The sequence below is a fragment of the Cynara cardunculus genome (genome assembly GCF_001531365.2).
Source record: "Cynara cardunculus var. scolymus isolate 2C chromosome LG 1, CcrdV1, whole genome shotgun sequence".
Lineage (NCBI taxonomy): Eukaryota > Viridiplantae > Streptophyta > Magnoliopsida > Asterales > Asteraceae > Cynara > Cynara cardunculus.
Genome location: NC_037528.1, coordinates 2,054,709 through 2,071,175, shown reverse-complemented (window position 1 = coordinate 2,071,175; position 16,467 = coordinate 2,054,709). Strand labels below are relative to the sequence as shown.

Genomic DNA, 16,467 nt, shown 5'->3' with positions numbered 1-16,467 from the left:
TATAAATATGCTGACCAGAAAAATACCCAATTTTGTATAAATAATAATAATAATAAATCAACAATACTGACCCAAAAATACAAACAAATTTATATGAAGCAAGCGTATGCAATGCAACTGTACACTATAAAATAACTGATTTTCTTCAAAACTCCGATCAACCACGGATCACCTTACTCGGAGAAGCATAACCCATGAGCCAATGCAGCGGTGAACCTCCGGCCGGCTCAACCTCCTCGATCTCCGATGTTGCCTTTCTCCGGCCTGAAATCTTTGAAGAAGACGGCCCGGCTGAACCAGATGGGTCTCTTGACATAATCGCCTTTCTTCTATCAATGAATTCCCGAGAACCGTTTCTATCCGTTTCTGTCGAGTAACTCTTTTGAAACGAACGATCGGAACACGAAACTGGGTCTGCTCGTGAATTAGCATACTCCTCCACCTCGCTGCTTGGCGGAGCAGCGATCATTTCTTCTGGATAGTATCGACTAACATGAGTCCCGTTTGAAAGCGTAAAATTCAGCACCTTCAAACAACCACCACACCTCACACTGTGGCATCTTCTCTTGAAAACTAGAAAGCTTTGAGGCAGCTGAAGAAGTTGCGAGCACCGGTAACAAGTGATCCACGGTGACCCACCGGCAATTGGTCGGATGAATCGTTTCTTTGGCGAACGATACTGTTTTCGGACGTCATTCCGCTGCCGGCGGTCCTCAGGTTCTGGTTTGCTCCGCACTGGTGCCAAGAACTCAGACTCTGAATGGTGTTGAGGGCTCGACGAGCCAGAACAATGTGAGCTGTAGCAGGGGGTGGGCACGTAAGGAGGCCCATTACAATAAACACATTGCCGCGGAAGCTGGGCAGAGAAATGGCGGTCTTGTGGACAACAATAGTAGCACGAGCCGCCATCTCGTTGTCTATTAACCGCTGTTGTTTCGCCGGAATACGCCATTCGCTGGCCATATCTTCCGGGGTGGTTCGAAAAATTGTTGCGGTATGAAGGAATTTGCGGTGCAGCATTCGAGACGTTAGTTCTTTCGAGCTGATCCTGCAGTTCTCTAACCATTTTCAATAGCTCCAGTCTCTCCATTTTCGGGTTTTCAGGGATCACAGATGAACGATGTCTCGGATTCCCATGGAACTCGTTCATGCCATGTCTCAACGGGCTGGTATTTCCGTAAAACGATCTGACATCCATGGACCGGTGTTCGTCTTTAACCCCATGGCCATTACGCCGCTTATAATGATGCCTTTCATCCCCTTTCGGACCAATATGATTCTTTCTCAGGATTTGATTGTTGTTTCCGTCAAAAGAAGATACGCTGCCCTCATAGCCGTAGTAACTCATGCCACCAAATCGTCCATTTTCCAAAGTCTCCGCCGAGCTGACGCGCTCAAATCTTTGACGATGGCACAAATCTGCACTTCCGTCTTCCGATATCGTGTCATCATCGTCCAAATACACCACTTTCTTCTGCCGTGTATCTAGCAGCTTTTCTGCAATCAAGCTCTTAAAGCTCGACTTAGAGCCACCATCAGAATCCCGAACAATCTTTATATTAGCAATAGCTTCGCGTGATGGCTCTTCAATCTCGTTAAAGTCAGAAATCGAACTGTTCTCTTCAAACTCATCCCCAATCTTATGGTTTCCCAATACTCCGTTAATTGGAAACATTACTTGATCATAATCATGATCATGATGGTGATCTTGATCTGGATCAATTCTGTTATGAACTGCAGCTTCTGGAGACGACTCTGGATCCTCATGATAAGAAAGCTCAGACGAGCAACGAGGTTCATAATGATCACTGTTGCGAACCGGCTCATTGATTGAAACAACCAGCGATCGTTGATTCAATCTGCTGTCAGCTTCTTGGTCATCAGAAAGTTGCTCCATTTTCAGTTTGCCAGAAGAATGATCTTCACCTTGATCATGATCATGGTCTTCATCTTGATCATGATCATGATTTTCATCTTGCTCATGATCATGATCATGATCTTCATCTTGATCTTGATCATGATCTTCATCTTGATCTTTATCATGATCATGATCTTCATCTTGATCTTCATCTTGATCTTCATCTTGATCTTTATCATGATCTTGATCCATTCTGTTGTGAACTGTGGCTTCAGGTGATGACTCTGGATCCTCGTGACCCGAAAGCTCAGTCGAGCTACGAGGATCATTATGATCAGTGTTTCGATCTGGTTCATTGATCGAATTCACCAGCGATTGTTGATTGGAGCTGCTGTAGGCAGCTTCTTGATCATCAGAAAGTTGCTTCGTTTTCCATTTGCCGGAGGAATACTCTTCGAGTCTACCTGACAGTTGCATCTTAGTTGCATCATGATCTTGATTCATTCTGTTATGAGTTGTAGTTTCAGGCAATGATTCCGGATCCTCATGGCCCGTATGAATATCGTTATGATCACCATCTCGATGTGGCTCATCGACAGAACTAACCAGTAAATCTTGATTTGAGCTGCTGGCGGCTTCTTGATCATCAGAAAGTTGCTCCATTTTCCGTTTGCCGGAGGAATACTGTTCCATTCCATTTGATGGTGCATCCACCGTATCGTTTTCTGATTTCATAGCCGCATCCTGATCTCCATCCATTCGGTTATGACCTGGTGCACCAATTGAACTAACCGGTGGCTGTTGATTTGAGCTGCTGTCGATTACTTGATCATCAGAACCATTTTTCCGCTTCTTTGCTGCATCATTACAGCAGAATTCAAACAAAAGAACACAGGAAATGATTGAAACAAAATCAACAGAAGATCAAAGAAGCAGAAAAACAGTGTGGCTGATATCCTACTAACCTTGAAGAACGATACCACATCCTCCACATTTGTATACAGGAACTCCTGGCGGCTCCGGTAGAACATTCCGGCAGTTTGGGCATCGAACTAACCGGACTTTAGTGTTCATCTTGCTAAATTTTAGTTACGAAATGCTTGAAAACCCTGAAATTATTTGAACAAAGGATCTGTAAATAACGATTCAAATCAAGAAAATTTCAGATTAACGAATACCATCATCAAAAAATTAGTTGATTTTAACCTCAAATTGAACGAAACTTGTCCCTTTTCAATACAAAACTCGATGAATCTTTAAAAAAGATCCATCTAAAACAAATTTGACTGGTTTTCAATCAAAGTTTGACTTTTCTTTTTCAGGGTTTAGATTGACGATCATGGAGATCTTGATCAAGAATTGGTGACCATAACCATTCATCATGTTCTTGAGGAAAATAGTTCCCAATTATGAACTAGAGGTTGGTTACAACAAGACAAACATGGCCAAAAAAACTGATGAAGTACAAAAAGTCAAACATATGCACAAAAAACCCATTTGTATTATAAAAAATTGAACCTGAAAAAAGGAACTCGTTTAGCTTAAAAAAGAAAGAACCCATTTCTGGAAATTCGGATCCTACATGGGAACCCATATACATCAAGAACTGGGTATCAGAATTAAAATCAAGAAGTGGGTTTTGAGGGAGAAATTGACAGAAAGAACTTTGAGAAATCTTGTTTAAAGATGGAATTAAAATCAAGAAGTGGGTATCAAAAAACACAAAAGATTTGATTTTTATGATTGTTTTAGACATAAAACAATGCAAGAAATGGGAAAATCTTGATCTAAACCAGTTGAAATTGAAGCATAGAGGTGAAGAACCTGAGAATTGTTGTTTACAGAAACTCCATGATCGAAATCTTGATGATTCTCTCTCTAACTCCTTCTCTTTCTCTCTCTAGAAATTGAAATTGAAATTGAAATTGAAAATGAAGAAAAGAAAGAGGGGGATTGATTGTTAATAACAAGTCTTGTGTTGGACTGAATGAATTTTATGTATGCGTTCTCTCTCTCTCTCTCTCTCTAGACTCTCAAGAATGAAGATGAAGTCGGCGGTGAGATCATTTAAGCCACACACCCACCAAACCAAATTCAATTTAACATACTATTAATATTTTCTTTATTATTAATAAATTATTATAAATATTCTTTTATTTATAATACCAATTATTTTCTGTAATGTGTTGGAGAGTTTTTGGTTGCCAAAAATAAAATATTTCTTTTATTCCAAAAATATTTGAAATATCGGAGTGCTTCCCATGTCTATAACAATAATACACCTTTTTATGTTATTTTATAATTTAATGACAATTATTTGATTTTTAATAAACATTTTGGGATGTTTAGGATTGCTTATTTAAAACAACTTATATATATATTTTTTAAAGTGCTTATTAATTTACGTGGCATCAAACCGGAGTTTTGTAAAAAGTGTTTGGATTAGTTTATAACGGAACCAAAAAGTAATAAGTTGATAAGTTATTTTTTTAAGGGTGTTTGAGATTGCTTATTTTAGGTGTTTTTTGACTTATTTCAGTCTGGTACCGATGATAAGCTAAATGCTAGTGTTTGGATGAGGAAAAATAAAACTGCTTATACCGGTGCCAAACCGGTAATAAGCAGTTTTTGATAAGTTAATCCTTCATGACTTATGAAAAACTGTTTATTACCAGTTTACCATTTTAACCATGTTTTATTAATGTTTGTTAATTATTAATCTTATTGATATAATTTTTTGTCAAAAATATTATTATAAATGATGAAAAATAAATTTTTACATGTTAAAAAATCAAATAAGTTAATAATCAAAAATATTATTGTATGGAATATTGTTCTTTTTGGTCATTTTACATATATAAGCAAAATTTGCCAAACACTAAAAAAATAACTTATCAGCTTATTGCGTTTTGGTACCACCATAAACTAATCCAAACATTTTTTTATAAAACTCCGGTTTAACACCACATAAGTTAATAAGCATTTTTACAAAAAAAAACATAAGTTGTTTGGCAAATTTTGCTTATATATATAAAATGACCAAAAAGGACAGTCTTCCATATTATTGACTTACGGAAGTGTTTGTGATTGCTTATCAACTTATTTGACTTTTTAACATGTAAAAATTAATTTTTCATCATTTATAATAATATCTTTGACAAAAAAATTATATCAATAAGATTAATAATTTATATCAATAAGACTAATAATTAACAAACATTAATAAAACATGGTTAAAATAGTATACTGGTAATAAGCAGTTTTTCATAAGTCAAGAATGATCAGTTTTACACCGATATAAGCAGTTTTATTTTTTCTCATCCAAACACTAGCATTTAGCTTATTATCGATGTCAAACTGAAATAAATTAAAAAAACATCTAAAATAAGTAATACCAAACACCGCAAAAATAAACCAAAAATACTTTATAATACCCTGGGTTTGCAGTTGGTCACGACATCAATGTTATCATAAAATGACATATTGCATCATTATATTAAAAATTGATTTTATACCGGCCCAAGAAGGCCAACCACTGGGGTTACGGCCGGGCCCGGTTCCGTAATAAACTGGCAGTGCCACATAAGAAGACGAGACGACCGGAGTTAAATGCAAGTTATCACCGGTCACCGCCCAAATGAACACGTAAGCCACATGGTGACCTGGCAGATAATAACATTGCTTGCCAGTGACATCATGCCATGTGGCAGGATGCATGATAGCTTGCTTTCGCTATATTGACGTCATCCAGTGCTTCTAGAACACGTGATACCCAAGACAAAAAGTCAAAAGCTTCTATCGCTTTCCTGTTCGTTTTTTCTCTTAAATATTTTCTGTAAAGATAAAGTATTTAATTGGTCATAATTTTGTAAAAGTATTCAAATACATACCCAATAAATTTCCTAAAATAAGAATTAAAAAAAATAAAATTATCTTCAACAATTTTTTATTTTAAAAAATACAATAATAATTATATCATTAAAATATTTAATATAATTAATAAAATACTAGAAACGTATTTGCATAATACAACGAGATACATCTTGATTTTAATATTTCATTTTATTATTTATCTCAGTCGATGTTATAGTATGATTTTATGTGATTTTGAAAAAAACATAAAAAAAACAATGATGTTTTTTATTTTTTAATAAAATATAAATTTGAAAATATCATAAAAATTTGACTAATATATATCGATATAAGTATCAAATAAACTATTTAAAATTTCTATTTTTTGTGTAATTTTTAATTCAATTTTTTTTTATAATTTAATTTAGATTCAATAACAAGTAATTTATATTTGATTTAATAATATAATTTTTTATAAAGATAATAATTAATTATTTTGTTAGAACTCGATAATTATCCTAATTATATTTTAGATTTTTTATATTTTAAAATGAGATGTTTATCTTTTATTTGATTATATTTATTCGCAGTTGGTTACACGAATTTAAACATGTAACTTTAATAAGTTGTACTTATGCATAAATTACTTATAATCTTGAATTTTAAGTAATATGCATCAATATACAGTACTTCATGCATAAAAAATAGTTTTTAAGAATTTTTATCAAATGTTTTATAATATAGTATAGATTATTTGGTGGTATTATCGGTCTAATCTTGATGAAAATTACATTTTATGTAAATTAAAAACAATTTAATTAAAAAATTTAAGATAAATAAGTAGTTTATGTGATCTATAAATATTCAAACCCATGTTTTGTATAATAATATTCTTTTACTATAACATGTATAATTGTATATACGCATGAAGTAGTCATTTATGGAATTTGAGTCAAATAGTCAACAAACGATGCCATTTATTAGTATTATTATTAGATAATGATTTCAAACATCATTTAATTTTTTTTAAAAATAGAATAAATTAGGAATATAATATTCGGAAAAAATGAAAATGTCGTATTCTGCACGCATGTCTATTGAAAATTGTAGTATCATTTTCAAATTTAACATAAAAAATGTCAATAAATATATTAAAATCGTTGAATCGTTCTAAAATTAAAAATTCGTGGCTTTTTCATTTATTTTTAAATTGGGATGGGAGAGAGTTTAAATTTTTAATCGAATAAAATATTGTTATATATGAATAGTATATATAAAATCATAAAAATATTTTAAGAATAATTACGTATATATTTATAATCATATTTAATGATTAATGATAATTTTTTAAAAGAATGGTGGTTTAGGTATAAAGCAACAATAACCTTTAGCTTGCTTATTAAAGAAAAAGGATCACCCAAATGATTTGAACCCAAAAAATTGGAACACTGGAATGTGAACACTGGTTTCTACTTGAAGCAAATATCAGATTCTTCCATCATTTCAATCATATAATGATGCATCACATACATATACATATATACATATACATATACATATACATATACATATACATATACATATACATAGTATCAAGTTCAAGGAAAACCTATAAACAATGAAAAACTTATAAACACTCTCGTAATAATTCATCTAAACAATATGCACATATGACATTCAATTAGACAATTGATGTAAGGGTAAAAATCTCTTCTTACACTTCTTACCATAACTTCTCTTGTCACCGGAACTCAACCCCACACACATAATGATCAAACAAGAATGGAGTAAAAAAAAGGCCAACACAAGCGGGCAATAAGGCCACAGCAAAGTGATGTGAATGTTGTTTTTTATGTTCTCTTATTTGATTATTGTGTCGTATTATATTTGTATTTAAAATACAAAAATGACTATGACAGAAGTCTCAATGAATGCATAAAATCCTCGGATTCTTTCATAATTACCTCAAAATTTCCTATGAAATTTCTTGTTTCTTTCAAGTGAAATGCCTTCTTATTATATGCCAAGATTTTGGTAGTTAGAAACACATCATGAGAAGGAAAGATAGATACGTATTTTCTAGGTGACCACTCTTATTCATAAGACTGTTAAAAGTTCCAAATCGGGAAACAATTACTTTGGTCATGCTATAAAGGGAAAAATAGATATATATTTTCTAAGTGACCATAAACTATCGTCACGATATTTCATTTATATATCAATACGAAGGTTTTCTTAATTTAAAAAAAATGATTTTCTAAACCCATTTACTTGAGAATAAAAAAAACGATATGGGATCAGAACCATTGACAAGGTAAGTTTTTAAAAATGTGTATTATAATTCATCGTTTCTTGAATAACGAACAAGAGTAAAGTGTGGAGCAGATGCATGCATACAAGCAAGACCAAAGACTTGGTCTACCATGACTATTTCAAATAATCGTTGACTTCATATGTAATGACTAAGTCAAAGTCAAACACTCCTATATATTCAAATTAGAAAATAATTATGTCCACAAAAGGAAATAATTTAGACTTTGGCCAAGTCCAGGGTCACTAGTCACTACCACACTCAGTAACCCAGAGGCTGCACAAAATGTCTCACCATACTTGAATTGAGCAATATGACTTGAAAGGCATACACATAACTTACTAAAACTAAACCAAACAAACTCAGTATATTCCACCTAGTTAGAATGGTTGTTTCTGTAAAAACCACATTCCCACAAATCAAGACCAATCAGGAACCAAAAATCAAACAGACGAGCAAATGAAGAAAACAAACAAGCCATTACTAGCAAAAGAAAGTATCAAAGTTCTTAAACTGGATTGATATATGAGTACCAACAACATCATAGGATGATGTAAAGGATATATATATGCAACAAGAGTCTTTGTATGTAAAAAACTGAAGAACTACTAACCTTGTTGAATTCAGAATTGTGGATTTTGTGAACTTAAGAAGTCAAAACTGCTTGCCTCTTGTGACCCGTGAATGCTTGGCGAAGTTCTTTGTATCCAGACATGTAATGCTCCAGGGAGAAAGATAGTTGCCTTATAGCTTCCCTTTTCTCCTCTGCTCTATCTGATATAACTTCTTGTTGCCTATCCACTTCTGCTTCCAATTCCACCACTTTGAGTCTTAGTTCATTTGTATCTTTTTGTACACTATCGAATGATGCAAGTAACCCTACGTGCTCAAATTGTAGTGCATTCAGACGGTTCTCCAGTTCTCTGATTAGATTGTCCTGAGAACACATCTCAGCTTGAAGTGTGTGGAGCTGAGCTTTAACTCCATCTTTCTCTACCATCACAGCATCGCGCTTTTGTTTCAAAGCGTCCATCTCTTTATTCAAATTATCGGCCAATTCATATTTTTCCCTTAATTCCATTTTCAGTCTTTCGATATCAGTATTCCAGCGATCCTCTTTGGCCTCATGGGTACTTTTCAGTAGTAAAATTTGGGAAATGGACTGATTGATGTTGTTATTAAGTTCTGTGATTTGATCCTCACGAACTGATATATCAGCTACACATAAGGACACTTCTTCTTGTAATACAAGAACCTTGTCTTTCTCTGAATCAAATTGCCTCTGTAACAAGGCCATCTCTTGCTCAGTTGATCCAAGCTCATGCTTCAGCTTTGAAATTTCATCCTCTGCTGCTAAGAGTTTCTCTTTTGATTCCTTTAACTGCACTCCCATTATTTCAATCTCACAACTAGAGTCAGAAATCACAAGTTTAAGGTCAGCAACTTGCTTCTGTAGCTCAACCACTTTGGCTTTCTCAGCTTCAAGATAAGCATTTTGAGTTCTAATATCATCTTGTGCCAACTCCAGCTGAGACTGCATATCTGATGCAATCTCAGTAACTGATTCATTCTCATGCATCCTGCTCTTCAGCTTAGTATTTTCATCTTCTAAAGTCTGCAGCTTTGTGTTCAAACTGACCAACTCTTCTTCCAAATTAGCGAACTTTTTAAGCAACACTTCAGAGACCTTGGTTTCTTTTACCTTTGATGCATCATCGTTAACTGGTGAAATTAGAAGTTTGTTGGTAGACATAAAAGATTCTGAATCAGAATCTGACGATAATGAGAAGGAAGACTCTGAGCCTTCTCTTCTAGAAATATAAGAACCAGCGCCACCAGAGCTCAAAAGTACATCAAAACCGATAGGTGTCCTAAATTTATGTGTGTTACTCATTTGGTCAGGAGTAAACATTTGAGTAACTTGAGGAGAGCTCGAATCAGAAGCATCAAGATGCTGCTTTTTGATCCCAGATGGACAGTTCCTGCTGAATTCTCCAATCAAATGACCATGTTGATCAGCCAATGCTGTGTACATGCGTGACAACTCAGCTACCTGTGTTGTCAATTCAGACTTCTTGTGATCATAAATTTCGGCAGTCATTTCGAAGAAATCTCCATCCCATTCGATTAGCTTAAGAATTTCTTCGACACACTTCTGGAACCCTAGTTTTCATGAAGTTTGAAGTGAAATTAGTGTGTAGATTAGAATATAGAAATCCATTCTGAATTAAATACAAGTTCATGAAAGATGGTTTATATAAATAAGAATCTCACCTTCAACATTTTCTGCAAGGCATGTAAAATTTTCAGGAGTTATTTTTGATTCAACACCCTCCATATCAAGAGATCAACTGCTCTGCAATAGTTGATATCATAGCATAAGATTTAGCTTCCAACAGTATAAGGCAATGTGGGCTATATGTGAGACTAATTCAGTTACATAGCCCAACAACCAGTCAACTTGATCATATAGAAAATATTAGGTTCTACTTGTCAAACATTCCAAGTCAATTTGCTTACTTTACAACTAGTCAATCTGAACTTAAAGATAAAGTTTCTGTCAGTTACCAATTTTATATGATCTCTTGCCATCGATGTGCAACAAAAACGAAAAAAATTGAAAAGCAACAGCGTTTGTTACAAGAAGTTGCGCACATAAGACCAGAGTGTAGAGTCCTACATCAGCTACAATTGGACCATTACTCCCCTATACATGTTCGAACATCTGTTCTCTCCTCAAGGGCTCTTTTGGAGAGTAATCTAACAGGGTTCCACATACTCACACAGAGAAACAACAAGACATTTGGAACTTATGCCTGTCGTCTACCCTAGTAAACCATTGCGAAATCCACAAGACAGATTAGAGATCAAGATCTTCACAGTTTCCAGAACAATCTTCAACAGTTAGGAATTCCCAAAGCCCAGCATGGCAACTCTGTAAGTACAAAGCAGCCAAGGAAAATCTAGCAGAATCCAGGTCACACTACAGCCTAAATCCTCAACTGGAGTTATTCTGCCTACTGTCTAGACATGAATCATGATAATGCCTATGTCATGCACCCCGAAGTAAAACAGCATGTAATCTTAACATGCATTGATCTGGTATTCTCAGTAACATCTTATGATCAAAATCAAATTAGGGTAGCATTTGGTAGTCTGATGGTTTAATTTTAAACCATTTTTCTCCATAGCGAACTGGAACTGGATGAGGGAATTAATGTTCAGCACCACCACGATATCATCTATATCATATATAGACCATCATCACGGTTATCCTTCAATCCATACATAAATTTGTTCAGAATCACTGAAGTCATGGAACTTTCGTCCTACTATACAAATCAAAAGGCATGAAAAATACTACGATCAAGTGAACATCCGACTGCTAATCCACCATAAGTTTCAGATTTCAATCAAACTAGTCAAGAAGTCAAATACATAACATAAAAAAAGGGCAATGAAGTAAAAAAGAGGAAAAAAAAACATGGAAAAGACCAATTCCACCATTCGAACCACAGCTTTTGCAAAACAGATTCATAAATGATAAAGAAAATAACAACAATTAACTGGACCACCTGAGATCGGTACTTATCATAATCAACATCCAATCCCCATAAAAGATCGAAGAAAAACATCAATGAAAGCACAACTAAATATAAAATTAGTTTAAGGATTCAACTTACCTTTCAAGAACTTGAAATTGATTGGAGAGAATCGATTGAAAGATGCAATAATCGCTGATCAAGAAGATGAAGGCTTGTTTTCTGTGTGCTTTACAGGTAGAGAGAGAGAGAGGGTTTGAAGACAAGGAGAAACGGGTGTGAGCGGCTCCAAACACAAAGAAAAATCCGGATTTTAGGGACCGGATGTTACCCGCCTTTTTCCCGTTGAAATCTGTAGTGACTAATATAACCTTTAGTTTTCAAAAATTGAAGGCAAATGGATGCGAGCATTGAGGGGTGTTTAAGGTATTTCGTATTGATGGGATATTGCAAGTGATTGAAGACAGCTCAGAGACAGCAATGATTAACGGGCCCACATGTGATTTGGGCCGCTCAATGCGTATTTTTCAAAATTTTGGAAATTGTAAAGCGGGAACAAGTATTTAAATATTGAATTAAGTTTAGAGACAATTACAAATGTAGTCCCTGTGGTTTACAAGTTACAAATCTTTCCTTACTATTTGCAAAATCTTTTGGATTTCATCCATAAGCCTAATGACAGTTAAACGAGTCCGTTTAATGCTGAACATATGAGGGCCATTTTGGACATTGCACCCTCGTTATTAATAACTTTTTAAAAGTCAAAAACCCATCCACCTGCAACCAGTAGCATCGGATTTGGTTGGGTTCAATCGTAACCAGCTCTAACACAATACCTACATTTTGAAGATTTTATAACTTGACTATCTATTAGAATGCTTCGGGTTGGATTATTTCACGATGGGTTGGCCGAGTTGATCGAGTTGATGGGGGGTTTTTAAGTACCCCTAGAAAGGGGGATAATAAATTTAGTTTTTGTTTTTTGTCTAATAACTTATTAAAATTGTTAAATGACAAAAATGACCTCCTATTTTCAGAGCGTGGGATCCGTTAACAAGACTCCTCTACTGTTAGACAAACAAACCAAATCCAAAAGATTTTGAAAATAATAGGAAAATTTTATAACTTTCTCAAGTGCAAGGATGAAACCCAATGAAATTCATAAATCATAGAGAAATTGATTAAAATAATTATTCTTTATGATAGGTCTCTTCTAAAATAACGAAAATAACCATGTATCCGTAATTTGTGGAGGTGTCAAAGTTAAAAAAAAAGGTTTCTAAACCAAACTTATAACTACAGTGACTAAATATGTAAATTAGTTATAGGTCCACAAAAATATACCTTGTGTTTTCAAAATTAACATATTTGGTCCTCATAATTGCGGACCTCGTTCAGAAAGTTTTTTTTTCCTGACACTTTGATCCCTACGTAAATTGTGGACCTGACAATTTTGGACTCGTGGTATTTTCGTTATTTTCAAAGAGAAAATGACTAAAAATAAAATCATGCAGTCAAAATGACTATTTTAATCAATTTTTCCGAACCACATGAATGGAATTTGTAAATTACCACAATTTTTTAAATATATCTTTACAAAGTATCCAAAAAATACCATCTCCGTCTTTTAAAAACTCTTTATTTTTTAAATCACTTAAAAAAATATATATTGGGTTTTAAGATACGATATATATATCAATCGGGTCTATAAAAATTTCAACGTTCACAAATCCTAGATAGTTTGATGGCACCTTAGGGGGTGTTTGGTTTGTCGGAATCCGCCGGAATCTAATGAAATTTGAATGGTCAATTTCGTTTACCAAAATTTATTCCAATGTTTGGTTACTATTGGAATTGAATTGAATTCCAAAGATTCCCTCATTTGAGGATTTCACCATTCATTTATAAAATTGATGAATTGAAATACATTACATTCAAATTTGTGTAAATGACAAAAATACCCTCATCTTCTTTCTCCTTTTTCGACTTCTCCAAATCAGCACGATTCTTGATTGGAAACCTCCTTGTCGGCCATCATCATCGTCCTCCCACGGTTGGTGATACCAGAAATAAAAAACAAAAGGAAATCCTTGTTCTAAACCAATAATAATACCTCCTTGCCAACCCTCATCATTCAACCGAAGCACCAGTGGTTCAGGGATTTGTCCTTGTATTTGTATGTTTAAACGCATATGAGATTTCATCACTACGGATAGACATGGAAATGGGCCCCGACTCGTCGGGGAACCCGGTCCACCCGCCCCGGTCAAGGACAAGGATTCCTCGCTAAATTGGGGATGGGGACGGGGACAGATATGGTACTCCCCGCCCCGTACCCGTTATATATATATATATATATATATATATAGGGGCTGGTTCAAATACTAACCCAATATTTTGTGCAAACTATGCTAACCCATCTTAATCGTTCATTTTCTCATCTAACGGTTATTATTAAATGAGATTAAATAAACAATAATTTAATTAATATATTAATTAATATGTGTATGAACAATTGTTCAAAGGATAAATTGGTCAAAATTTTGTATTAATTAATATGTGTATGAACAATCGTTCATCTTCGTGCCTATATCAAGGTATGAACATTCATGTGAACCTTATGGTGTGAACCCTAGATATATGAACATTAGCTATACCGTGTGAACCCTAGATATATGAACATTAGCTACACCGTGTGAACCTAATGAACACTATAATCGATATATGTTGGTCATATGATCATGTTCTTCAACCTTGATGCATGCTCGTAATGATACACATGCACGACGATGAGACATGCACATTAACAAAAACAGGGGTTGTGCAGATAAAACCGATACATGTACTTTATATCTGTTCGTGCATGATGTTCGTTGTAGGTGGTTTCAAATGTGAATTAGTTGTCAATAAGATGAACATATTTGAATCTTCATGTCATTATTAGATGAAGATCAATTTGAGATATTGTAGGATTTGTAACTCCCAATTAAAATATTTGGGAGTTACATAAGAATGACTAATGACCTAAATACCCTTATCATTAATATGTAAGTTACATTTTAACCAAACCCAAAGATGCAACATTATTGGTTGATGTGGGTTAGCAAAGTTTGCACAAAATATTGGGTTAGTATTTGAACCACCCTCTATATATATATATATATGTATGTATGTATATTATTTATTTCAACTAAAGCGGTAGTTCATAATTTTTATTTTCTAACTAGGTTTATAATCTAAAAATGTTATTTTTTGGATGTTAATATGTAATATTTTAAATGTCAAGTCAAAATACAATTACTCAATAAGTTTTGTATATTACTCGATATGGTTTTATATTACTCAATATCTTTTGATACATGCTACTTTAAGGTTTTTTTTGGATATAATTGTTTTTTTTTAAGTTATTAGTTTTTATATGATGTTTGTGGTTTTGTTGTATTAAATTAAATTTATTTCGGTTTTAGGTTTATTGAAAAGGTTTGAGATTTAAACATGTATGGTCTCTCACATATTTAATTTAAAATAACTTATATAAACGGAAAAAAAAATATCCGATTCCCCGTTGGGGATCCCCGTTCCATGTTGGGGACGAGGATGAGAATGTGATTATATTCCCCGGCGAGGATGGGGACGGGGACAGGGATAGAAATAAGTAATTGGGGATGGGGACGAATATTGATGTTCCTGTCCCGTTCCCATGCCTAAAGGCAGATTTGTGAATGGTTTGTCATGCAAAGCTACAGATGGATGAGACAAATAAAGATAAAAAAGTAAAAGAAAAATGAGAAGGTTGTTACATATGAAGATGCTGGTAAGGAAGAGAAAAGGAAGAAGAGGAGGTATTTTTGTCATTTTTCATCATTTCATTTCAATTATGTTGCAAACCAAATATGTAGACTCCAACTCGTTAGACAGATTACATTTCATTTATGTCAACCAAACACTTGTCAAACCTGATAACATTTCATTTTAATTCCTTCCAGATTCCAATTCATTTGACATATTTCATTCATTCAAAAATCATTCTGCGAATCAAACATCCCTTTAAGATTTTACAGTTCTTAAGGTCATTCACTATCTTTTATATCTACAGATGTAACTTTGTTGCAATAACCACAAAATTAATTTCTTTCAAATTTTAAATAATTCAAATAAACTTAAAATAAATACATATTTATTTTATTATCTTTACAAATAAAAAATAGACGTGTTATAAGAAAATCAATAATTTATTTTAATAATATAATTAACATTTTAATATTTAACTAGAAGCGTACTCGCGCAATACAGCGAGATACATCGTGATTTTAATATTTCATTTTATTATTTATCTCAGCTGATGTTATAATATGGCTTTATGTGATTTTGAGAAAACGATGATGTTTTTATTTTTGAATAAAACATATGTTTGAAGATATCATAAAAATTTGACAAAAATATATCGATATTAGTATCAAATTAACTATTTGAAATTCCTCATTTTTAATAATTTAATTTATGTACAATAACGAATTAATTCATATTTGGTTTAATAATATAATTTTTTTATAAAGATAATAATTATTTATTTTGTTAGAACTCGATAATTATTCTAATTATTTTTTAGATTTTTTATATTTTAAAATGAGATGTTCATCCTTTATTTGATTATGTTTATCCGCAGTTATTTATACAAATTCAAAAATCGAGTTTTAATAAGTTGTATTTATGCATAACTACTTGTAATCTTGAATTTTAAGTAATATGCATTAATATACAGTACTTTATGCATAACAAAGATATATCGATATATATTCATACCAAATTAACTATTTAAAATTCCTCAATTTTTTGTGTAATTTTTTAATTCAAATTTTTATTATAATTTAATTTAGGTACAATAACGAAGTAATTTATATTTG

General features: G+C 33.3%; 2 protein-coding genes across 2 annotated transcripts; both read right to left on the bottom strand.

The window, feature by feature from the left end:
- Positions 1–29: 29 nt before the first annotated feature.
- Positions 30–3,777, bottom strand: LOC112519046 (protein ENHANCED DISEASE RESISTANCE 4). Its single transcript, XM_025126976.1, has 4 exons — positions 3,683–3,777; positions 2,824–2,967; positions 2,048–2,715; positions 30–2,005 (listed from the first exon to the last, which is right to left on the bottom strand). The coding sequence occupies exons 2-4, from the start codon at positions 2,930–2,932 to the stop codon at positions 158–160; spliced, it is 2,625 nt and encodes an 874-aa protein (XP_024982744.1). The 5' UTR covers positions 2,933–2,967; positions 3,683–3,777; the 3' UTR covers positions 30–157.
- A 4,736-nt stretch (positions 3,778–8,513) lies between these two features.
- LOC112523133 (protein NETWORKED 4B-like) lies at positions 8,514–11,845 on the bottom strand. Its single transcript, XM_025132604.1, has 3 exons — positions 11,705–11,845; positions 10,296–10,377; positions 8,514–10,184 (listed from the first exon to the last, which is right to left on the bottom strand). Exons 2-3 carry the CDS (start codon positions 10,357–10,359, stop codon positions 8,668–8,670), a joined length of 1,581 nt encoding a protein of 526 aa, XP_024988372.1. The 5' UTR covers positions 10,360–10,377; positions 11,705–11,845; the 3' UTR covers positions 8,514–8,667.
- Positions 11,846–16,467: the final 4,622 nt, after the last annotated feature.